This window comes from Mastomys coucha, unplaced genomic scaffold, assembly GCF_008632895.1.
Source record: "Mastomys coucha isolate ucsf_1 unplaced genomic scaffold, UCSF_Mcou_1 pScaffold14, whole genome shotgun sequence".
NCBI lineage: Eukaryota > Metazoa > Chordata > Mammalia > Rodentia > Muridae > Mastomys > Mastomys coucha.
Genome location: NW_022196896.1, coordinates 113,188,885 through 113,213,884, shown reverse-complemented (window position 1 = coordinate 113,213,884; position 25,000 = coordinate 113,188,885). Strand labels below are relative to the sequence as shown.

At 47.4% G+C, this 25,000-nt stretch overlaps 1 protein-coding gene and 1 non-coding gene across 3 annotated transcripts in view; both read right to left on the bottom strand.

The window, feature by feature from the left end:
• Window positions 1-25,000, bottom strand: part of Inpp5d (inositol polyphosphate-5-phosphatase D) — a 103,815-nt gene that overhangs the window by 37,910 nt on the left and 40,905 nt on the right. The window contains exons 3-9 of one of the 2 annotated variants that reach the window (XM_031368317.1): window positions 18,574-18,724; window positions 15,876-16,050; window positions 13,969-14,109; window positions 7,662-7,749; window positions 2,653-2,733; window positions 2,461-2,532; window positions 955-1,078 (exon numbers count right to left, since the gene is read on the bottom strand). In XM_031368317.1, coding sequence (XP_031224177.1) covers window positions 955-1,078; window positions 2,461-2,532; window positions 2,653-2,733; window positions 7,662-7,749; window positions 13,969-14,109; window positions 15,876-16,050; window positions 18,574-18,724 — 832 coding nt within the window. The remainder of the gene's footprint in view (window positions 1-954; window positions 1,079-2,460; window positions 2,533-2,652; window positions 2,734-7,661; window positions 7,750-13,968; window positions 14,110-15,875; window positions 16,051-18,573; window positions 18,725-25,000) is intronic. The other variant, XM_031368318.1, reaches the window with a different exon arrangement.
• On the bottom strand, window positions 8,251-8,357 carry LOC116089520. Its single transcript, XR_004118326.1, has one exon. It is a non-coding gene; the product is annotated as a U6 spliceosomal RNA (small nuclear RNA).

Here is a 25,000-nt window from a genome sequence, read left to right as displayed (position 1 = left end):
CATGAGGACAGCTGGTGGAAAGGAAACTGGGTGTTGGGCTGTGCCCCGTGTTGTTCACTCAATCTTTCTCATCCCTGAGAACTAGAAACTCAGGCTTAGACAGGTGGGTCAAGATCCCCCGGCTGCCAAGTGACAGAGCGTAGGTGTGAGTTTGGACCATGTAGATGCAGACTTCGTATACTTCAGTTCCACAGGGTTAGTGATTTGCTATGGGTGGCAACCCAGCAGCTCTGCTAGCAGCACCGTGAGTACAGGGCCTGTCCCAGCACAGTAAGATAAATGCATGCTTGCAGGGAAGATAAGGACAGTCACACAGAGAGACATAAAATCACCGTGTGTACCCATAGGACTGCTATGGGGGAGTTGTGACAAATTTATAACCTCATTTCCAAGGGTGGTGGCTAAGTATGCAGGGGAGGCCCCTAAGGGTGTCCTTGTATCAGGAAAGGACTTCCATAGGCAGGGAGAAGCTTGGGGACCACCCTGTAAAAGGGGTGGGACAGTCACTGAAGTGGTTTGAAAGAGAATGGTTTCCATAGACTCCTATATTTGAATGTTTGGTTTCCAGCTGCTGGACCTGTTTAGGAAGGATTAGGAGGTGTGTCCTTGTTGGGAGAGCTGTGGCACTGGGGCTGGGGCTGTGTGGGTTCAAAAGCTCACAGCATTCCTAGTTTGCCCTCCCTCTGCTTTATGCTTATGAATCAAGATGTAGGTTCTCCGCTACTGATCCAGAGCCTCGCTTCCCTGCCCACTGCCATGCTCCCTGTTGTGATGGTCATGGACTCTAACTCCCTGGAACTGTGAGTCCCACATGAAACAATTTATTTTACAAGTTGTCTTGGTCATGGTGTTTTTGTCATAGCAATAGAAAAGTAACTAAGACAGTCGCTGTTGACATCTAGCTCCCACACAGAACCCGAACATGGGTGTGTGCTTCAGGGTTGGGTGGCTTACTTTTTTTGTGGCTGTAGAACTTGTCCTCAGAACCATCCTTGGACTTCTTAACGATCAGTTTCCCAGACTCGACGTCCACCTTGAGATGCATTTTCTGAGAAATGCCCAGGGACTCTGACTTCACCTGCAGAGTATAAGACATGCAGTCAGTGGCTGGCTTTGGTAAGGCCATCTCTGATTGGTTTGGCTACATGGCTGGGGAATCCTGGGTCAATGTCCTGGGTGAGGCTATCTGGCTACTATTTCCAGGCCTTTCCCACCCTGGCCTGATAACACCCCCTTTATTCCATAACATGCTTGAAAAATGGCTGGCACCGAGGCTGAGCCCAGCTTACCCATGTGTAACCCAGCTGTTCCACCAACAGATTTGGTGGAGGAAACAGACGAACTGTTGGGAAACGGTTCATTCACTGATTAGTTTGACAACATTTATTAATCGGATGTGTCATCTACTTCTGGGAAGAATCTTAGCAATAGATTCACACTCTGGGGCCTTGTTACAACCACTAATTGAACATCGACTGGAAATAATTAGGAGGAAGATTCCTGCATAGACATGTTCAGAAAATGAAAATCTGAGCTGAGTGTGGTGGCAGTTTTAGGTGGATTCAAGAGGAGGCTATGTGGGGTCCTACCTCTTAAAAACAAAAATAAAAACAAACAAAAAGCCCCCTAAAATCAGGAGCAATGGAGAAGTTGGGCAAGATGGTTTTGTGGAATCTGTCACCAAACCTGGTGACCTGGAGTCAATCTTTTGGGACCCATATGGTAGGAGAGAATCCATTCTTGCAAGCTGTCGCCTTCCTTCATGTTCCCTTTCTCTCTCTCTCTCTCTCTCTCTCTCTCTCTCTCTCTCTCTCTCTCTCTCTCTCTCTCTCTCTTGCACTCAGCACACACAATAGATAGACAGACAGACAGACAGACAGACAGACAAACGATCGATAGATAAATGTGAAATTTAAAAAACAAGGTAGGAAGAAGAAATGGAAATCTGTCTTTTGTGAGACTCCTCTCAGGGATGAAGAGGGCTTTGAGTGGGCAGTGGGGTGTCTCATAAAGGCAGGACCAAGTTGGACTGGAAGAACTAGAATCTTATTTTAAGAGAAAACAAAAAACCTTTCTAGGTCCCAACCTAAGCCAGTCATTTTTAAGGAAGTCCTAAGAATTACTTCTCTAACTGTCTCTACCAGACTATTTTATAGGCAGTTGTGACCCTCAGTTTGACACCACTCCTCTTTCCCATTTTAAGAAGGTTCATACCATCTTGGACCAATGGAGAGCCCTTTCTTTGCTGCCTCCCAGGAAGGGCACTTCACTGAGGCATTTAGGCAGCAATTTTCATGTTAACTACTGTCCCAGCTAGGTGGCTTCCATGACTACCATTCTCCACCATTGGGTTCCTTGTCTTTCTACAGCCCAAGCCAAAAGCACTCTCTTCCCAGGAACCACAATGGCCCCCCAATGGTAGATCTTCAGGTCAGACTCTACTGCTCCAGAGTCACTCACCTCAAAGGTGACCGGAGGGATAAGGGAACGCCTGTTGGTAGACTCGGAGCCCTCATGCAGCAAGGCTTTGACCTGTGGACAGCAGGAACGAATCAGTGAGTCATAGAGATGCAGAACCTGGGACTTGGACACTTGGTGCAAAGAGGGGAATAGAGAGAAATCAAGAGGTGCTATTAGGACATCTGTGAGTACCTTATCTTCAATGGAAGACAGCAGACTTGTCAATTGGCTGAGTTTGGCCACCATGGTGATGGGACTGGCCTCTCCAGGTACCTAGGTAATGAAAATGAGAACAAACAAGGTTTGTCTGAGAGTGAGCTGTGGGGTGGGCACTGGACACTTTCCATGCTGATCTTCTTTTCATCTTTTACTTCCCAGTACCATTATCTGTAGACAAGGATACTATGGGTGGGGTGTGTGTGAGTGTGTGTGTGTGTGTGTGTGTGTATGCACCCCAAATTTCTCATGACCAAAAAAATAGATCTTCACTTCTCTCTAACTCCACCTCACCCACAGAGCTTCTCACCCCACCTACACAGTCCTTAAAAACTCTGGGGCCGTCCTCGATCACCACCTTCCCGCCCTCCTACATCGCCTGAGCTGGTGGTGTTCTTGCTTGCCTTCCAAAATATACCCATCCCCATGGCTTAAAAATCTCACTGGCTTCTTCCCAAGGCAAGCAGAGCCACAGGCAAGACCCACAGCTGGTCTCTGAAGATGCTGCGGGCTTAGATGCTCCACTCCGAGCCATTTCCCCCTTCACTTCTGATCTTCCTCCAGCTACCCTTACTGAGGAGCATCCAGAGGCTTGGATTTCATCTGGGAAGGGCACTTTGCAATCTAGATCTCAGATACCCACAAAGAGCTTCTTCCTGACTCCCCTCAGACAAGCGCCTCGTTGTCTCTGTTAAATCACCCCGCTGCGGTCTGTAGCATTTGTGAGTTGGAGGTAAAATCCCCCCTAATAGAATGTGGACTCCATGAGGGTTGAAACCAGCAGACTGTGTTCAGCGTTTTAACACTGGTGTTTGGCCAGTCAAGATGCTTAAAGGATCCGTTCAGTGAGCACTGGGGCTCTGAAGCCTGTAGTTGTCTAAAGACAAATAGCTAATAAACTGCTATACCCGAATGGGACTGGTATCCACGTATGCTGGGCCCGACTCCCAGAATATATTTATAGAGGAGGCGTGAGCTGCATGAGTGAAGGCCCCAAGTACAATCCCAAGCAGCAAAAGAAGACAAATCAAAACAAAGCTAGCTTCTACAGTATCTACCTTACGGTGGACCTGCTCCCCTGCTGGAGAGGTGGAACTAACAAGCTAAGCGCCCCTGCCTAAGGATGTGGGATGGACAAACCTCATGTGTATATGACTAACTTGAACAGTAGCCCTTGCTCATGCTTGGGCTTGCAGGCCTGTACTGTCAAAACATGGCCTTGGCTACACTTTTTAAATGGTTTTGCAGGCTTGACCCAGGGTACGTGCCATCCCCTTGGCCAGCAACTATTTTGACTGTTGTATTTCTTTTGATTCTCTCCAGCAGTACTCCTCTACACTTCCCAGGGAAAAGGGCTCTATGGTGGCAAGAGTCAGTGCCCTTTCAAGATGGCAGACACACTGGGCATATCTGCTCCTTTCCTCCTTGTGTAGGGTAGGAAATTTTCTACACGGACAAGGGCAGGAAGAACTCTGGAGATGAGATTCTGAACTCAGGCCCGGGGCCAGTTTTCTTTCCTCTACCCGTTGCAGCAGATCGGCTCCCTAGACTGTGAGGTATGAAGGCCTATCAAGAGAGACATTCTTGGGGGCTAACAGATAGCCTAGTGGTTAGTTAAGAGCACTGTCCAGTTTTTTGGAGGACCTGAGTTCAGTTTGCAAGACTCACTGGACAGCTTACAACTGCCTCTAACTCCAGCACCCTCTTAGGGGTTCTGTGGACATCTACACGCATTATACTCTGTCTGTCTGTCTTTCTCTCTCCAAATACAGAGAGCTGCATGTGGTGGTGCATGCTTTTAATTCCAGCACCCGGGAGGCAGAGGCAGGAGGACCTCTATGACTTAAAAAAAGAAAAAAAAAAAAGAAACATTAAAAAAAAATATTCTCTGCCTTATGGGAGGTTAAGAGACCTTAATTCTGCTCCTGATAGAGGTTGCCACTATGTTCTGTTTCCAGCTGCAAAGAGTTTGCAGTTTGTCATACTGCCCATTGGACTTACCCCTGGCCAATACAAGCCCAACTCCAGAGACCTCTCTCCTCACCTACTTCAAAGATATGGGGTTTGCTCTTCCATTCAAGCCGGTGTCTGGCAGTATCCGAGTTGCCTATGTTTGCTTTTACTTTCTTAGAAATTAACCCATCCTCACTTCAAAGACAGCAAAGAGCCAGTTTCCCCAGCTGATGCCTATTTTTAGTTGTATAAATAGAACACAAATACATTTTCCCTGTGAAATTTTTGTGGGAGACCAAAATAGGCCGCCTCAAAATATTCTACTTCGGCATATTTCGAGATGGCTATTCAGAGCCACTGTAGATAGAAAGAGCTCTGAGAAGCTGTCCTTTTGTAAAACAGATTAGAGCCAGCTGCATTAGTCAGGTCCAAGGTGGTGGAGTTGAGGGTGTCTCTGTCTGCCCTCTCCTCCTCTGCCTTATCTGGCACTAAGCAAGCTCACGCGCACAGGACACTTGGGGCAGGAAGACACTAGTGTGGCACTTCACCTATTCGGTTTCTCTCTTTACTTTTTTTTTTTTTTAAATCAGAATCTTGCTATGTTGTCCATACAGGGCTAGAACTTCTGGGTTCAAGTAATTTCCCTGCCTCAGGCTTCTGAAGAACCAAGATTGCAGCAGGCACTACCTTATACAGCTGCTATGAAGACAACCTTTCCAGGAAAATTCCTTCCTCACATTCCCAAGAGCTGGGACTCGACTCCAGCATGCCAGGCTCTAAGCCCTTCTCTACTCCTTTCGCCTCAGGTTTAGAAGTTGTCATCATGGGGGCTTTCTCAGTGCCTCACATTTGTGTGACATGCCCACTTGCGTACATAATCAGCTTGCTCACGCTCCTTGGTGGGCCCACATCTCCCTGGTCCCACTGGCCACATAGTGGTGGGCTGACATCCTCCTGGCTTGGACCCTCATCTTCACATTGCTGTGCAACATGCTGCCTGCACACAGCAAGTTGGAATGCTGGGAGCTCATTCCACAGCAGCGTCTGCACCTCAGACTAAATCCTGTGCCTTTCTTGATTGTGCCACATTTCGCCATCTTTGGCCATGCAGCAGATTTCCTGTCTTCATTTTCATGGACACAGCATCAGTACCTACCCTCTCCCATGCCTCTTGGCACCCACGTGGTCCCTAAGACAGCTCCCCACACAGAGGAACACTTGAAGGGTGCAGTCTCTTTTTTTCTTTCTGATTCTCCTCTTATAGAATACATCCCAACCAATGTTTCCCTTCCTTTCATTCCTCCCAACCAACTCCCCACCTCCCCTCTCCCCCAGATCTACTCCATCTCCATTTCCCTTCAGAAAACAGCATCCATCTTTTCCACCCAGATCTCCTGCCCTTCAGAAAACCTGTTTCCACTCTCACCAGTGAGGATTGAGGCCCTATGAATGTCTCTGTTCCTCCCAACGTCAAAATTTCCAGCCCGGCAGTGGTGGTGCACACCTTTAATCCTAGCACTTGGGAGGCAGAGGCAGGCAGATTTCTGTGTTTAAGGCCAGCCTGGTCTACAGAGTGAGTTCCAGGACAGACAGGGCTACACAGAGAAACCTTGTCTTGAAAAAAAAAATTATCAGCAGTAGTTAGCATTTCTCCTGATAAGCAAGAGAGGAGCTGAATGGCACTTCCTGGTACCCATGGAGCAGGTGAACATCTTTCCTCATGTGCATGTTCTATTTCCTACCTACTCTCTGAGAGCAGCCAGGACCAGTAAGATGGCTCTTTAGGTAAAGGTTACGGCCCAGGCCTGGGGACAGGAGTTTGGTCCTGGGGCTCATGTGGTAGAAGGAGAGAATTGACCTTTGCAAGTCTGCCTTCACACCTGTGCTGTGCTATATACTCACGAGTGGCTGCATGCATGCATGCACATGTAGAATAAATAAATAAATGGAGAAATAAATAAACAAACAACAAATAAATAAAATGTCATGAAAAGGATAAGATGAGAGCAGTGGGGGAAGGCAGCTGACATTGGCCTCCAGGTTTCACATGCAAGTACGAGTGCATGCACATACATGTATATTCATATGTGAGTACCAAGCAACTCATGCTCATCACTCCTCTTCCATTCACAATAGGCTTATTGGCTCATGCCTATAACCCTGGCACTTTGGAGGCTAAGGCAGGAGAGGGTGAGCTGGAGGCCAACTTCCCCAAATCAAGGACATACATTCATCAATAGGGCAGGGCTACTTTGCTGGCCCTAGCTTTTACAGCAGGCACCTGCCGTTGGTGTTTTGGGAGATTCCGCCCTTTCTGATCCCTAGATCATGTTGTTCTCTTTCATATTCTCACCTTTTTTGTTGTTGTTTTGTTTTACTTTTGAGATAGAGTTTCTCTGTGTAGTCCTGGATGAAACTTGCTTTTAGACCAGGCTGGCCTTAAACTCTCAGAAATCCACTTGCCTCTGCCTTCTGAGTACTGGGATTAAAGGTGTGAGCCACAATGCCCTGGCTACATGTTCTCACTTTTAACAATGCAGTAATATAAGGATCTAGGTCCCTGCCCTTACTTGATTTTAAATTTACTGAGGGCACTAAAATATATATTGCTATATCTATGCTTCATTTGGCCCTCGTCTCCAGCTCAACCATGACCAGCTGTGGAGGAGGGGCACCACCATCTTGCAGTCCCTGGGATTAAGTGTCTGAAGAACTTCATGTTTTTCTTGTCTTTCAATTTCTGAGGAGAAATGATGGGAACGGCCCTGCTCTCCTCCTCCTCCAACACCAGGCAATTTGTCTGATGGGTGAAACTGTCTGAAGTCAGGAGCTGATACAAGGAAATGCCTTCCCCAAAAGGGCATGGAGTCTAGCCTCATCATCCACTCCCATCCCTCATCCCCCCCCACACCCTCCCCCCCCACCCCGATGTTTATACTAGACTAGCCAACTTGAGAAGGTGTTGCTACTGTCTGCCTTCAGAGTGAGCCCCTGCTATATCAATGGCATCTTTCCAAATCCAAACCCCTTACCTGAGGTCTTGGGCGAAGGCCAGGGGAGAGCTGCTGGTCAAACAACCTCTGCAGAGACTCCAGGGATGGGAGGGTCCTGATGACTTCCCTGGGAGCAGAGGATCAAGGTAAAGTCCAACAACTAGTGGGAACTGGAAGCACTCAAGGCCATACAGGTCCTAACTGCAGATAGGACACACCCCAGTGGTGAATCCCGGAACCCTTCCCTGAAGGACGTGTCCGGGCAAAGATCAGTCAGCCCGTCAGCCTGGCCCAGACCCCGGCCCTTTTCAGTCTATATCAGAACACAATCCATTTAGTACCATGTAGCTTACAGAATCTGTTTCCAATCTGGAAACACAAACTGCTATAAAATTACTTAGGAACATGCTTCTTAACCTTCAAAACACACACACACACACACACACACACACAAAATGTTTGGGTATCACCATGATTTGGTCTGGAGAGCCAAATATTTTATTCATTTACTTATTTATGTGTATGTATGTGTGTGTGTATGTGTATGTGTGGTGTGGATGTATATGTGTGCACATTCATGTGGTAGCTTAAAGTTGACATTAGGTGTTTTTCTCCATCACACTTTTTTTTTTAAATGGAACACTTCACGAATTTGCGTGTCATCCTTGCGCAGGGGCCATGCTAATCTTCTCTGTATCATTCCAATTTTAGTATATGTGCTGCAGAAGCGAGCACTCTCCATCATACTTTATATTATGGAGGTAGGGTTTCTTGATAAATCCAGAGCTGGCCGGGTCAGCTAGTCTGTCCAGCCCCATCACTTCAGGGATTCCACATCTCCAGGAATTCCCTGTCTTTGCTTCCAGCATGGGTGAACCACCACATCCAGCCAGCCTCTATACAGTGATTGGGGATCTGAACCCTGGTCCTTAGGTTTGTGCAGCTAGAGTTTTGCCCACTGAGCCATCTCCCCAGCCTCCTGGGGAGCACATTTAAAGCATGCAACATATGAGTAACACTAAATGCTACTCAATAGCAGATTGCATTTATATATTTATATATATAATGATAATAAAGAATACAAGATAGGAATTTGAGTGAGTAGGGGGGATTTTGGAGGAGTTGAGAGGAGTGTGGGGGAGCAATGGCTTAAAAACAGTGGTTACATATGAAATTATGAAATTCTTTTTAAAAATGATAAAGGGGGCCAGGCAGTGGTGGTGCATGCCTTTAATCCCAGCACTTGGGAGGCAGAGACAGGCAGAGACAGGAGATCAGAGTTCGAGGTCAGCCTGGTCTACAGGGTGAGTTCCAGGACAGCCAGGGCTACACAGAGAAACCCTGTCTCGGAAAAACAAACAAACAAAAAAAGATAAAGAGGGGGCTGGTGAGATGGCTCAGCAGGTAAGAGCACTGACCGCTCTTCCGCAGGTCCTGAGTTCAAATCCCAGCAACCACACGGTGGCTCACAACCATCCATAGTGAGATCTGACACAGAGAAACCCTGTCTTGGGGGTGGGGGAAAGATAAAATAAGACAAATAATAATTCAACTTGGGGTGCTGGATGGGGTTCCCTGTGTTCAGACTCGGATCTCCTGGCAGCTGCTGACAGTTCCAGAACAAGGTTTGATGGATCCTCTAGTTCTCTCTCTGCTACTGTCACAGCCTTTAAAGGCTTTAAAAAAGCCTTTAAAGCATAGTGGGGAATTTTAAGTTTGGTGTTTTTCATTCAAATATATATATGCGTGTGTATGTGTACGTGTGTGTGTGTGTGTGTGTGTGTGTGTGTAACCCAAAAACAAAAACAAAACAAAAACCAAACCTGTCTATGTTTTTATATATTTAACATTGTAAAGTTTTCAAAATAAGCTGCCAAGAGATATTCCCAAATTGATGGTCTAGAAGTTTGAGTTACTGTGAGATGTTTGCTATTATAAATAGTGTTCTAAACAGAGTAGTTCGTATAGCCTTTCCTTTCTTATTTCCAATTATAAAACTGGGAGAACCATGGTTGTGTCTTTATTTCAACCTTAACATGCCTGGTGACAGCACTGGTGGCCAGGCTGCTGCTGCTGTAATGTCTTGACTGTCTTCTGAACTGTCTCCCTCTGCCCCTCCTCCGCCTCAAACTTGCTATGTAGCTGAGGATGACCTTGAGTTTCTGATCCTTTTGCCCGCATTTGCCAAGTGCTAGGACTACAGGTTTGCATGGCCACACGTGGTCTAATGAATGGCATTTGGTATGAAACTCAGGGCTTTGCATATGCCCCGCATGCATGCTATCTACTGCTGGACTTGCACTTTTTAAATGCCTATAATAATGTCACGCTCTAGGACTGAGCATGCCTGGGATCCTGAGTGGGCTTCTATATTAACTTCTAATGCCTTTAAGTGTCTTTCTATGTTTTATTTCTCCTGTACTTCACTTTAAATAAATTGCCCATGTCTCTCAGTAACTTTATGTTGAGAATTTTGTCATTTTCATATGCTGCTATAAAGTTTACTTATCGATCTGCTTTTGATTTAATCTAGGCACTGCGCTTTTTGCATTATTACAATGTTTTCGTTCTAGATGGATTAGATACTATTATAAGGTGATTTATAATTTATAATTTATAATTTTTATTCTCCTATTATCCTTTCTCTAGCAATTTCTAGTATAGTATGGTTAGAAACTTATTATTAGCCAGGCAGTGGTGGCGCACACTTTTTTTTTTTTTGGTTTTTTGAGACAGGGTTTCTCTGTATAGCTCTGGCTGTCCTGGAACTCACTCTGTAGACCAGGCTGGCCTCGAACTCAGAAATCCGCCTGCCTCTGCCTCCCAAGTGCTGGGATTAAAGGCGTGAGCCACCACTGCCCGGCGGTGGCGCACACTTTTAATCCCTGTACTTGGGAGGCAGAGGCAGAGGCAGGCAGATTTCTGAGTTTCAGGCCAGCCGGTCTATAGAGTGAGTTCCAGGACAGCCAGGGATACACAGAGAAACCCTGTCTTGAAAAACAAAACAAACAAAACAAAACAACAACAACAAAAAACTTATATTAGTATTTACTTTGGAGCAATTATTTGCTCATTAAAAGTTTCTTTTGGGGGCTGGAGAGATGGCTCAGCAGTTAAGAGCACTCACTTTTTCCAGAGGTCCTGAGTTCAATTCCCAGCAACCACATGGTTGCTCACAATCATTTGCAATGGGATCTGATGCCTTCTTCTGGTGTGTCTGAAGACAGCTACAGTGTACACATAAACATCAAATAAATAATATTTTTTTTTAAAAAAGAGGGAAGAAAAGTTTCTTTGTGTGTGTGTGTGTGTTTGTGTGTGTGTATGTATGTTGTATGTACATGTGAGTGTACAGATGTACCCAGGCCTCAAAAAGGAAGGAACAAAAGCAAGTTTTAAAACTTAGAAAAAGGTGGCTGGAGATACAAGTCATCAGTTAAGAGCTGGCTGTTCTTGCAGAGAACTAAGATCAACACTGAATCCTCAGCTCCAGAGAATCTGTGGTCCTCTTCTGGTCTCTGTGGGTTCATGAACGCACGTGGTATACATACAGATAAGGAAGCATGCACGTACACACAAATAAAAATAAATTAAAACATAAAAATAATAGAATGCAGAAATGCATTTCTTGCCTATTTGATTTATCTATGTAAATGATTCCTTTATTTAAATATACTTTTAAATGTTCTATTTTATGTATATGAGTATATGTACACTATGTATAAAACTGTGTTCACAGAGGTGAGAAGAGGACACCAGATATGCTGGAACAGTCCCTGTGGGTGCTTAGGAACCCAACCCAGGTCCTCTACAAGATCGGCAAATGTTTTTAACTGCTGAGTTATTTCTCTAGCCCCGTGCCTTCTTTTGTTTAATCAGTCACCAAATTACAGTTTTCTGTATGTTGATTTGTCTTTCTCTTAGTTCTCAGAACAGGGTGCAGTGGAGACCCTTAGTCAGTGCTTGCCAGACGGTAAGTGAACAGATGAACGCGAGAACACACCTATCCTCTTTAATCAAAGCACTTTTAACACTTGATTTATGTGGAATGCACCTGCAGGGATGGCAGGGGAATGGAAAACAGTTTGTTCCGACTACACGCCCTGACTACATGCCTAGTCACCACCTGATCTATAAAAGTGAAGAAAAGTGTGCAGGGAGGTGAAGAACATTCCGGTCTCTTAAACAACTTGAAGTTAATTATTCAGCAAAGAGAGATATGGAAGCTTTTAACACTGCCATAATGTGCCAGAGAAGCAGGCGCGTCAGAGGCTGCTGTCACCATAGTGACGAGGTGAGGCAGGTGCTGGGGGGAGCTGTGGAAGGGTCTGGACCAAGCTTAGGAAGCATATAGCAAAGTCAGGACCTGCGTCCAGGCAGAAATACAGCTCCTTATAAGCTGTCACAAAATGATACATGTATGTTTTTAAAGAAAGGGCTCTTTGTGTGTATTTTCCCTCTGTGATAAATGATTTGTAATAACAAAACAACAACAAAAATACCATGGAGACCTATAAAAATGACAGCCCTGCTTCCAGCGGAGGTGTACCAAAGCATCCGGTGAGAAAAACAGCTCATTCAAACAAATGACTAGCAGGCCAATCTGACAATTGGTCGATTTGTCAAAACAATTATTTGTCACATTTACCAAATGTACCACTTGTGCCTTTAAGAACCTTTAAATAGAATGGTGAATTAGATTACTGGTGACGGAAGACTCTTTCCTGAATATTAACCAAGCTAAGATTGGTAGAGCACCAGAGAACTGGAAACTGCTGTAAGTGCTCATGTACCAAAACATGAGTTAGCACAGGCTGGCTGCAAGCCCTCACCTGGGCGAAACGGTTCCCAGATTTGTGAGGGGTTTGCTTCGTTACTCCAGATGGCTTTCAGCTACTTCCCAGTGTAACCTTTCACACTCTTTGCCAATTCTTTACTTTGCAGACTAGCCTGTACAATAAAAGTATAGTTATGGGGTTTTCTTTGTGTGTGAGACAGGGTCTCTCTGTCCTGGAATTCATTATATAGACCAGGCTGGCCTCAAAGTCATAGAGATATGCTGGCCTCTGCCTCCCAAGTTCTGGAATTAAAGGCGTATGCCACTATGCCCAGCTCCAACCACAGTGCGTTTAAGTTAGTAGTTTAAGATTAATGTAATTCAGAATGTACAATCAAAAGAATATTGTAAAAAAAAATCATAAGTTTTACCCATTGGTCAGTCATTCAATAACTTCAGTACTGGGGAGTTGATGTTGGCTCGCGTTAAACATTGCCATCACCGGAAGACTTGAGCCATCACCACCCACACTCAGAGCTACTTTAGTTTATTTCCTGCCAGGGCCTTTATGTGTTGGCTGGATGTGGGGGCTGGAGCAAGGAGGAAGAGTGGCTACAGCCTGAAGGGCTTGGACTGCTAAGACGGCTCAGCAGGTAAGAAGGCTTCCATGTGAGTCTTCTGTCCTACACACAGATATCATAGCACATACATGTCTCCCCCATCCCCAACCCACACACAGTGGCACATACATATCCCCCCTACCACAGCACATGCATATCCCCCTCATATATCACAGCACATGCATGTTTCCCCCCACAGCACATGTGTGTCCCCATACACACCATGGCACATGAGTGTTCCCCCTTTCTCACACACACACACAAACATTATATATATTTATATATATATATCTAAGGACCAGGTCCCAACACAAATGAGATGGTGATGTTATCCACCTTATTATTATTATTATTATCATTTTTACAGAAAAATTGCCTCTAATTAATTTGAGTTAAAAACAAACTAACAACAACAAAACACTACAGAATAGGCACATCTGTTTAGCATGCATGAGGCCCTACATCTCCAGCATGCGTGCGTACATGCACGCCCCTCCCCCCCAAAAAAACCCAAAAAGAAATAAACGAAGGATCAACTTTCCCAGCTAGCCCAGTTAGAGTTTAGATTCTATGAGAACAAGAGCTTCAAACAAGCATGGAGCATCCAGACTCCGCCCACTGTCCAATTACTGTGAGTGCTGTAGAGACATTTGGACAGAGAGGAGACACAGGGTCACTCTAATGAGCACCTTCTCTTGCTGTGGCCATCCTCCTGGGTGGGTATGGGGTCCCATTATCCACTGGCTCCCATTACCCATGAAGCCCCCCCTCCCTCAGGAGCCTCCATTATCCACAAAGCCCCCCACTCTTGCCTCAGGGGCCTCCATTACCATGATGCTCCTCACCTCTCCCTCAGGAGCCTCCATTACCCATGATGCTCCCCACCCCTCCCTCAGGAGCCTCCATTACCCATGATGCTCCCCGCTCCTCCCTCAGGAGCCTCCATTACCCATGAAGCTCCTTGCAGAGCAGTGAGGTCAGCTTCTTCAGGTGAGGAAGGTTGCTGGAGCCTGTCTTCAAAAAGTCAGAATCCAGGATGAGCTGAGTGCTGAGATAATCTTGGATGGCTTTCAGGTGCTCCTCTGGGAGCCTGAGAAAGAAAGAAATAGTGAAAGTCACCTCAGGTGAGACTGCAGAGGCAGAGAGATCAAAGCCAGGTAGAGGCCACCGAGAGTACCTCTTGGGATGAGAGCGCTTTTGGGTGCTGCTGGAGGGGGTGATAGGGCTGAGGAATGGTTATTCAGTTGTTCGTTTTGTTTTGTTTTGGAGACAGGGTTTCTCTCCACAGTCCTGGCTGTCCTAGAACTCACTCTGTAGACCAGACTGGCCTCGAACTTACACACTTCTGCCTGCCCCTGCCTCCTGAGTGCTAGGATCAAAGGTGTGTGCCACCTCCACCTGGCTTTTTTGTTGTTTTGTTTTGTTTGTTTTTTTCGAGACAGGGTTTCTCTGTATAACCCTGGCTGTCCTGGAACTCACTCTGTAGACCAGGCTGGCCTCGAACTCAGAAATCCACCTGCCTCTGCCTCCCAAGTGCTGGGATTAAAGGCATGTACCACCACCACCCGGCGGCTTTTTTTTTTTTTTAAGAGACAGCCTCAGAAACACATGGAGGGGTCAGTTCTCTGTCTCCTTAGTTCATACAGCTGTAATTTGAGGGCTGGAAGAACAATCTAGCCTAGAGATAACAAATAGGTCTGACCCTCATGCCAAGTCCAAACTCTCAGTCAAAGGGTGACCCAGAACACTGCAGTACAGAGGGGCTGGAGTCACCTCAGGCCTCCATTGGAAAGTCAATGTATTATTAATTTTATTTTCTCTGGGGCTGGGGGTCAGGGGAATAGGGTCTGCTTGTGTAGTAGCCCAGGCTGACTTTGAACTCTTGCTCTTCCAGTCTCAAGCCTTCTCTCAGTGCTGGCACTATAGGTATAAGACCACATCCAGTTGACTTCCCAAGTGTTGGAATGACAGACACATACCACCATGCCTGGCTTCCGTGTGTGATTAGGACCAGGAATGTGAGACCAGGTAGTGGTCCCCACAGCCCCTGATTTGGCCTGGTTTGGGACCCAAGTTGTCTCTTCTCAGACAGGCTGTGTTATCTGATCCCCCTCACCACTGTCACATATCCCCGGAGACCATGAACTCCCTGGGATCCAGCTCTTAGCAGCCAGCCTTTTTCCTAGCGCTTGATGGAGTTCTTCTATGAATAACGTCACTTAGCACTGTGCACTCTTGTTAATGAAGCTATAAGTTTGCGGTGCCATCCTGGAGTCCCTCGGGAGCCGTGTGAAGAGCGAGCAAGCATGTAGGCAGTCACATTGGATTTCCTGGGGTTCGGGGCTACTGTTTCTCAGACTAAGGTGTGACTGTGGAATGGAGGGGTCCTTCCGCAGCTAGCTGCCTATGGTGGGATGTAGTGTGCCAGGCAGGAGCAGCCTCTCAGAATGATTTCCCGTGAGAAACACGTCAGGAACGTGGGCGACTTGTGGGTGTGGAGGTGCTATCTGACCACAGAACGGCAGTGACCTTCTACACAAAAAAGCAATCTTGCACTTACAGGGCAGAGAGACCTAAAAGTTATGAATGTAAAAAAAAAAAAAAAACACTCCAAGGAGATTGTAAAGTCTCACAAGGAAAATGTGAAGATCTTAATAGAGAAATGTGCTAAGGACAAACTTGACTTGGGGTCAGGGAGATAGTCTTGACTAGAAAGACAGCCGTTGGCTTCCAATTTTACTATGAATAAGCAGGCCTGCAGCTCCCTGCTGACCAGGCCTGTGCGTGCCTGGGTGCTAGATGTGGGGTCCTAGGCACAGACTGGATTCCCAGGGGACCCTCCAGGTAGAAACTCACCCACTGGTATCCATGCTCTGCAGACGCTGAAACAGTGTCTCGGAGAGACTCAGCCGGGTGACCTCAGGGGCTCGGGGGTTCTCTGTTGCAAGGGGAAGGTCCTTGGCTTCGCTGGGCCCAGCGGACACAGGAATGTTTCTGGGAGGCAGCTCAGGTGGTGACATGACACTTTCTACTAGGAGAACGGCAGGGACAAAAGCCATCGGTGAGGATGCTGTCTTTTACCACAGCCCTGTTCTGTGGTTTTTACCACAGCCCTGTGAGGTCCAGGCTACCGAGCTCCAGGCCCCAGTCTGCTCCATTGTCCCCATTCTTCCACCCTATATCCATGCTGACTAGATAGGGAGCCTCCCTGCTCTCATGATCTTAGAACTGAAGCCTCTGGCTGTGGTCTTGTCCTACCATGTTGCTCAGCAAAGACCTCTTTGGGTCAGTTGTCCCTGAGCAGCGCAGGGACACCTTCAGGATTGCTGGCCTTGGACAGATCAATCTACAGATCAGCAAGATGGCTTGCCTCTCAGGGTCTACAAACAATATCCAGGGACTAGGGGCAGGAAATCAAGCCTACCCAATGGCTCTCTCAGTCTCTCTCTCTCTCCCTCCACCCACCTATCTCTCTCAGCCCACCATGGCTCTCTCAGTCTTTCTCTCTCTCTCTCTTTCTCTCTCTCTCTCTCTCTCTCTCTCTCTCTCTCTCTCTCTCTCACACACACACACACACACAGACACACACACACACACACACACACACACACTTCTGCCTTCCTTCTCTCCAGCCTCAGGCTTCTTTTCCCTCCTTTAGAGCCTCAGAAACAAATTTAGAAAGTAAAAGGCCTTCTGAGACCTAAAATATCAAACAAACAACTCGGCCTTCATCTGGGAGATTGTAACCCTTGCCCACTCTTTTCAAATGTCCTTCATGTGCACAAAGTCAGGGTTCCTGGGTCATTTAGATTCAGGACTTCCCGCCCAAACCCTGCCCTGGACCCTAATGGCCACCCTGGCGCCCAGCACAGCACTGCCCAGGTGATAGGAACAAGGGGTCTTTTCCCTCAGTGTATTGCACGTTCCTTCCTCTCTGGCTATGCGAAACAACCCTGGATCTATTTTGAGTCCTGGAACTGCAGGCCCTCGAGAAGACCCAAGACAGATCAGATGCCTTGGTCCAGGCACCGGGTGTCCCTTAGCTTTGGGTCTTGCAGGTGACCAGGAGCCTTGTTTGGGGAGGTGAAGTCAAGGTCAGGAAATTGGGATTCTCTCTGGAGCCTTTATAGGAAGCATTAGGGGTTTCCCTCCAATGGAATGCCAGGGGCAGGGCAAGCTGAGAAAAAGCATGGTGGCCTGAGGGAGGAGAGTGGTGACACGTCAACCAAGACAAGGTCAAGGCTGCCATGTGGCTTTCTTGTGAGCTTTGGCCCCAGCTATACCTCAGCTGCTGATCTCTAGAGGTCAGACAGAGGAGAGAGGGCAGCCCCCCTCTAAGCTTGCTTCGAATCATGGCCATCTAAGACATGTGCTTCACCACATGCCCCTGCGGCTCCTTCAGGATGGTGAGGCAGCTCTCCTGACCACCCTCTGGAGGGTCTCCAGAGAGGCAGAAGGTAGGAACAGAGGCCAGGTAATCCACAGCTAGCCCACAGTACAACAGGACACCTTGAATGAATGTGCCTGGCATATTCTCTCCAGGGACAGGTAGGAGCCAGGCCTGGGATGTCAACACTGCAGGTCTAATGCTTTCCCCAGGGAACCTGCCGGGAACTCACTGACCTGCTGGGGGGCTCATGAGGTAACATGTGGGCTTCTGTCAGGCGAGGAAACTTTGAATTGAAAAGAAGGGTGTCCGGCTGCAGGGCTCTCTGCACACCCATTTCTCCATGACTGGCTCCTTGTCTCTGTGCTGACCTTCACAAATTCTTGGGAACTTTTTTTTCTAATGTATTTTAGAAGCCTCTTTACAGATGGTGGTGCCTCACTATGGAGCCCAGGCTAGCTCAAACTCATGCTCTTCCTGCCTCCGCCTCCTAAATTCTGGGATAGCCTGTGGCATGTACCACCATGACCATTTTGGTTGCCTCTAGTGATGGTACATGAAGAAGCACTTTCCTATCCTCTCACTTATGTGCATGAAACATCTTCACTGCTTTCATTATAATGATGAAACTGACAGCAACTTCATTTCTAGAGTGTTTGCTGTGTGCTGTGAATGGCGTTCTATTTGCAAGCTCATCTGATCCTGTGACATCCTGAGAGATTAAAATGTGCTACTCTTATCTAATCTCTTTATAGGCGAGCTTCTGGTTCAGAGAGTTGAACTACCCCAAGGCTACAAAGGCAGGCAACAAGCCAGGGAGCAGGAATTCTAGTCCACACCTGAGTTCAGAGCCATGTTCCCGACCAATCATTTCTGTGCCAGCAAGACTGTCTAATCCAGTGGTGCTGAACCTTCCTAATGCTGCAACCCTTTAATACAGCTACTCATGTTGTGCTGACCCTCAACCATAAAATTATTTTGTTGCTACTTCGTAACTGTAATTTTGCTACTGTTATGAATTTCAATGCAGATATCTGGTAAGGGACCCCTCTAAAAGGATCATTCAACCTCTAAAGAGGTACTCTAGTCTATAAGCACCTGTGAGACTGGGCCACAGAGTCCTGCTGGCACCTCCCCACCCTTGCCATCCCTTTCTTCCCTTCCTACCAGTGTCCTCTTCAGCCTCATCAATGGTGTCCTCCTCCTCCAGAGGCACAGGGTACTGCAGGTGGGTCACCAGCCCCATGTTTTCCTTCTTGTAAAACTCGATGAGTTGGTCCAGCTTTGTGAAGAACCTCATGGGGACACCTTCGGATGCCTGAGGACAGAAACCCAGACAGAGCACACATTAACTAGATAGTCACCCAACCACAGAGGTCACCGGGAGCAGAGACTGAAGAGACTGGGAGTGACCATATTCCAGAAAAAGCTGCAGTCTCTCCACCCACACTGCACATTCTGTGGCCAGTGGCTCCCAGGAGTCCTTTGCAAAGGTGAGAATAGGAGTATTTTTTAAAGACTACTTTTCCTCGCCACCTGTTAAAAATTATTTCTATAAGTACTTTACTATACAAATTAGTATATTTTTATCATATCCAAATTAGAAAATGCCAGTTTTTTAAAAAATAAATCACCTGTAATCTCAAAGGCCCAAGAGTTCTATTTTTACAAGTTTAGGTGTGTGTGTGTGTGTGTGTGTGTGTGGTAAACAGAGCTATTTTTGCTCCCCCACAAAGACCATTTCTAAAAATTATATTTTATTTTTGGTATTGAAGATAGAGCTCAGGTTCTCACACATGCAAAGCACACATAGCCCTACCTTGAGTGACACCCCAGACCCAAACTTTTTGTTTATTAATGATTTATTTTTACAGTGCTGGGGATTGAACCCAGGACTTTATATAAGCTAAGCAAGCATCCTACATCTCTCCAAGTGTACTTGTGTGCTCACAAAAATCCGTGCGCCTGTGCACGCGTGTGCTCATGCTGTATGGCTTAGGTTGTCTTAGTAAATTTATAGAGAGCTTAGCAAAACCATCTGTTTATTCTTTTCAATAAACTCCCTTGTCTCCTCAAAGCTCCATGCTGCTCAATCTCCCGTAAGCACTGTTAACCACCTGAGTGGCAGCCCCTGCCAAGGTTTCCAGAATATGCTTTTAGTGGTTCAAATGCAGACAAGAATGGAAGAACAAGAATAATTTGATGAGATGTAAGACCCTCGAAGTCATTTCAGGTAAAGCAGTCGTAAGTGTGTGTGTGGTCTTGTCAGGGGGGGGTTTACCAGTAATCGATGATATGCTGCGGGGCATTTGGGAAGAGAATGGAAACATCAAAGAAATTTGAGGTAGGCTGACTCATGGATGAATCTGGGAAAGGAGTCTCAGCAGGGAATGGTGAGTGCCTAAGGACTGCATGTGTTTAAAGCTGGTGCGATTTGGGGTTTAGAAAGCGCGCAAGCTGAAGTGCGCATAATTTTATAAAGCAGAAAAGAAAAAAAAAAAAAACAACAACAACCCTGAACCAAACCCAGAAACTGGACCTATGCTGCACTATTGAATTGTAGTCATGTTCAATGCAGCAGTGGGCGGGTGTGTGTGGGTGAGGTGGGGGGCAGTAAACAATGCTGGATGAATAGGCTGTGTATTAAGCAAGTAGAGGAATGGAGAAGCTAAAGGGATCCCTGCGGGGAGCAGGCAGGAGCGGGAGGCAGCTGGGAATGCTGAGAGCTGTTAGTCAGCCACATCTTTCTGGCCCCTGCTTGTGCTGGCACAGTCCTGAAGGCCAGGGGGCAGGGCCTGGCAGGCCAGGGTGGCTGACTGCCGAGGTGGGTCAGGCTTCCCCGAAGATAGGGAGCGTGGGGTTGAGTTCAGACCTCAAGGATGGTGAAGCAGGCAACTCCGGGTGGATGCATGAGCCTGAGCCAGTTTGGGATGGCAGTGCTAAGAAGGGAGGCTTTCCTCAACCTTCCATAGGCACGACTCCCCAAGTGTTGGGTAGTTTGGATTGTCTTCCCACTTATTAGAGAGGCAATCCCTTGTATTCGCATGTACATGGTATTTGGAGGTGAAGCCTTTGTAATGGGAATGGAGGCGTTGGGGGGGAGTTGGGGGGGGTGTTGTGATAGTGTCAGTGGCTCTTGTTGCAGAGGAAAAGCGATCTCAGCTCACACTTGCTGTCTTGGCAGCATGATGCCCCGTGCCATGTTGTGATGCAGCAAGAAGGCCCTCACTAGATAGAAGCGAGCACATGGCTCCTAGGCATCCCACATCCAGAACTGTGAGCCAAATAAGCTGTGGGCCTCGATTCCTGTGTGTTTGGCTGCGACCTTGTTAGCGCTAGGCAGATGTTTTACCTTCAGGCTACACGCCCTTTATAAACGACCCCATTTATGGTATTCCGTTATAGCAACAAAATCCATTTATTTATATATGCGGGCAATGAATATACACATATACAAGGACAAGTGACAAGACAGACAGAGATGAGACAGGAGGCAGAGATGGCAGGTGGATGCCTGGGCTCCATGTGACAGAGAAATGTCCTCTCAAAGGTCATATGGCCAGATTATAATGTAGAGTCACCACCCAGGAGCCGGGGCTCAGGGTCAGCTCTGAGTGCTTCCTACTTCTAGTACCTAGAAAGAATACAGGGGCCCTCCTAAGGGAAGCATATTCCCATGAGGAACATTTCAATTGTTAGGCCATGCAGGCAGCAGGGCGGCAGGAAGCAGCCTGTCTCCACAGGCAGCAGACAGAGGCAGAGGAGATGGTGAAGATATGGGTTTCAACAGGCCAAAGAAAGGGGTCTCTTGGAGGCACAGTACAAAACGCTGCCTTCATAAGATGGCCTTAAAAGGCCCTGTGTCCAGTGAATGGCTGGCTCTGTGTAGCCAAGAAACCTCACTAAGCCAAAACCAACATGTGGGAAGGATCTTCTAGGTGGCGATGTACTTACTGTGTGCCCAGGAGGAACAATGATGTCCTTTAGTAATGAGCTTAGAGGTCCCCTCCTACTTCAGATGTTGCACATATCCACCTGCCTTAGAGCCCCCCTCCCCGCGGGACCCCTAAGAGGTCTACCATACTTCCTGGAATTCTGAGGTGCCTGGCAACTGCTGACTCTGTGGGGTTACACTGGGACCAGAATGACAGGCAAGAGTTTGTAGTTTTAATTGTGAACTTGACACAATCTAGAATTACCTAGGAAGAGAACCCCAATGAGAGATGGTCTAGATCAGGTTGGCCTGTGGCATGTATGTATGTGTGTGTGGGGGGGAGGGGTAGGCCGGGGACAGGCAGGGAACAGGAGAAGAGTACTGCCTTAATTTAGTTGATTGGGAAGACCCACCCCACTGTGGGTGGCACCATTCTCTAGTATTGGGTCCTGGACTGTGTAAGAGTGACGGGAGACCCTGAGTGTAACAGTGCAACATATATATGCATGCATTAATTTCTGCTCTTGACTGTGGATATGATTAGCTGTTTACATTTCTCTCTCTCTCTCTCTCTCTCTCTCTCTCTCTCTCTCTCTCTCTTTCTCTCTCTCCCTCCCTCCCTCCTGTTTTTCTTTTTTTTTGTTTTTCAAGACAAGGTTTCTCTGTATAGCCCTGGCTGTCCTGGAACTCACTCTGTAGACCAGGCTGGCCTCAAACTCAGAAATCCACCTGCCTCTGCCTCCCAAGTGCTGGAATTAAAGGTGTGTGCCACCACTGCCCAGCTTCTCGACTGTTTTTCAAGACAGGATTTCTCTGTGTAGCCCTGGCTGTCCTGGAACTCACTCTGTAGACCATGATAACCTTGAACTCAGAGATCCCCCTGCCTCCCCAGCCCTTTCTCTCCTCTCTCTAGCACTGGGACCAAAGACACACACCATTGGCTACCACTTTCACTTCCCGTTACAAAGGGCTGTAATGTGGAATTGTGAGTGAAAATAAACCTTTTTTTTCCCCCTAAGTTGTTTTTTGTTATTACAGCAACAGGAAATAAAACTAGGTTAGATACCTTCTGTGTGCTTGGGCTTGGAGATAGGAACAGTAAGAGGTGGGGCTCGGTGCCCCCCCCCCTTTTCCTCCTGGCCATCCCAAAGGTGGTGCTTTCTTAAAATGTAAAATGTGGTCAAGAAAGGTGTCATAAGCATTAGTCGTAGTCCTAGCAAGAAGCAGATGACCATATAAAACTGGTGTTTGGGGAGAGTTTGGTAGGTAGAGAGGTAGAGTTCTAAAGCTAACAGTAGAAGAGAGCAGTTTACCCCAACCCCTGGAAGCCCGCAGCAGAAGGATAGTGCTGGAGCCCGGAGGAAGCACGCAGCAGGAGTGGAGGCCCCCGTGGAGGGGCCTCACAGGGAGGGAGCCAGGGTCACAGGTCCCTTACCCCCTCTGCTTCTTCACTATCTTCCTCTCACTGTGTTACCACCTGGCTGAGGCTCTCACTGGCTAAACCCAATGGGAACCCAGGGGAGGGAATGGACCAGAAGATTCTCGGTGTGTACATTCATGATGGCAGAGCAGCACTCGTGTGTCACGTGGGACGTGGGGCTCAGATCAAGAAGGCCTTGATCATGGTTCCCGGCCAGCAGAGGGGTGTGGCTCTGGATTCCTATCCTCCAGGCTGCCAGCTTTTGTTCCTCATTCTGCAGCTATGGCCTTCCTTAAAAGATACACCAAGTCATTGTGAAATAGAGAAGGAACCCCAAGGTCTCGAGTTAACTGTGTGCCTCTAACAAGCTTCTGAGCTGTTTATTGATGTACCCTCACTGTGCCCCTCAGGAATAATACCCCATGATACCGTGGATCATGAGATTCCTGCTCCACAGTGATTCTCCTCTTCTACTTGGCATGGATGAATCCCTTCTCTCTTTAACAGGTCAACTAGAGCATGTGGCAGGCAGTTTTGATTTAAAAAAAAAAATGAACACGCCCAATAAAAAACATCTTTATCACTGGGTGGTGGTGGCGCACGCTTTTAATTCCAGTACTTGGGAGGCAGAGGCAGGAGGATTTCTGAGTTTGAGGCCAGCCTGATCTACAGTGAGTTCCAGGACAGCCAGGCAGACAGAGAAACCTTGCCTTGAAAAACAAAAACAAAAACAAACAAAAAAAGATCTTTATCGTGGTGTTAGGCGTGGCACGTGCGGAAAGCCCTTCCAACGACGTCCACCCTCAGCCTCGGGCTTTTCCTACTTTAAATAAGGCTTGTAACTGGGATATCCCAGGCTTGAGGCAGATAGATCTCGCTTTGGGATTTGCTTAATCAACAGCCTGGACGTGAATTTACTATGTTCAGAATCAAAAGTCACACACAGGAAAATAGGGTAAGGATTAGTTCTGTTGGCAAAATGAGATGTAGTCTAACTCCCTTGCCCTTTCGTCGTTAACATGTCTGTAAAGTGTCTAGAAGCAACATTTTTGTAAGACCTTTATAGACAACAACCCAAGCAGCCCAGCTTTGAATGCAGAGCTCACTCTGCCTTGGGGTCTAACTGTAGTGCCTGTTTCCCCTACACATTCGTGAGAGCCTTGAGAAACCCAGTCTTCCAGCCCAAGTCCTTTTCCAGGGGAAACTGGTGAGGCACAGAACCACATGCCCACCGCTGTTCTGAGATACATCTGCTCCATAAAACAGCTCTTCCGTTGGCAGAGTGGAGGGAAGTTAGACCTTCTAGGGGAAAGTCTTGTTCTCCTATCTCTGGACATCTGCATCTACCAGGGAGCAAAATCCTGGAAGGTGCACAGCCGTGCACAAAGGTTTTGGGTACGAAGGGCTACCCCTAGGGCTGAGGGCGGGAGCTTCAGGAAGAGGAGGGCATTAGTGCCTTTGGGACTAAGGTCAGCTGAAGGTCAGCTGAATGTCAGCTGGTGTTCAGACTGCTGGCTGCTTTTTCAGATGCAGTTCTGGGGATGACTGAAAACACCCTTCCAGGGGAGGAAGAGCAGACCAGGGGGGTCAGAGCCCTAGACAAGTTGAAACTTCCCAGGGGATAGTTTTAATGTCAGCACTGTCTGCCATCTCTAAATGCAGAACTGAAATAAACTGGGCATGGGGGAGGAAGTCTGCCAGCCGCTGAGCAGGCGTGGTACCCTGGGTGGTCACTCCTGAGGGTTGGGGGCAGCCTTCATTTTAGGTTGAAAAGACTACCCAGAGTAGGACCACAGACCTACCCATGTGCAATGCCAGCACATGGGAGGCAGAGACGGAAGATCGGGAATTCAAGGCACTCTCAGCTACTTAGCCATTCTGAGGCCAGCCTATCCAGTTACCATGGCAATTTTATAGATGGTGGGAAGTGGGGAACCCAAACCGTGCACAATCCCACTAAATCAAAGCAACCATTTCAGGTCCAAGGAGAAAGTCAGAAGGCAGGGCTTAGGCCGCGGTGTGAAAGCGGGGTGAAAACACATTTGTCTGCTGTGTAGAGCGGGGCCAGTGGTCATGCTCACGACTTCTGCTCATTAGTGAGGACCCTGGGCTTGCTTAAGTTGAAAAGCTGGTGACTGTGGGTCAGGCATGGGCTAGATTCAGTCCAGGCTTGGGGGTGCTCCACAAATACAACTTACACAGAAGATCTGAGAGCTGTGCTGGCTGCGGGGGGGGGGGGG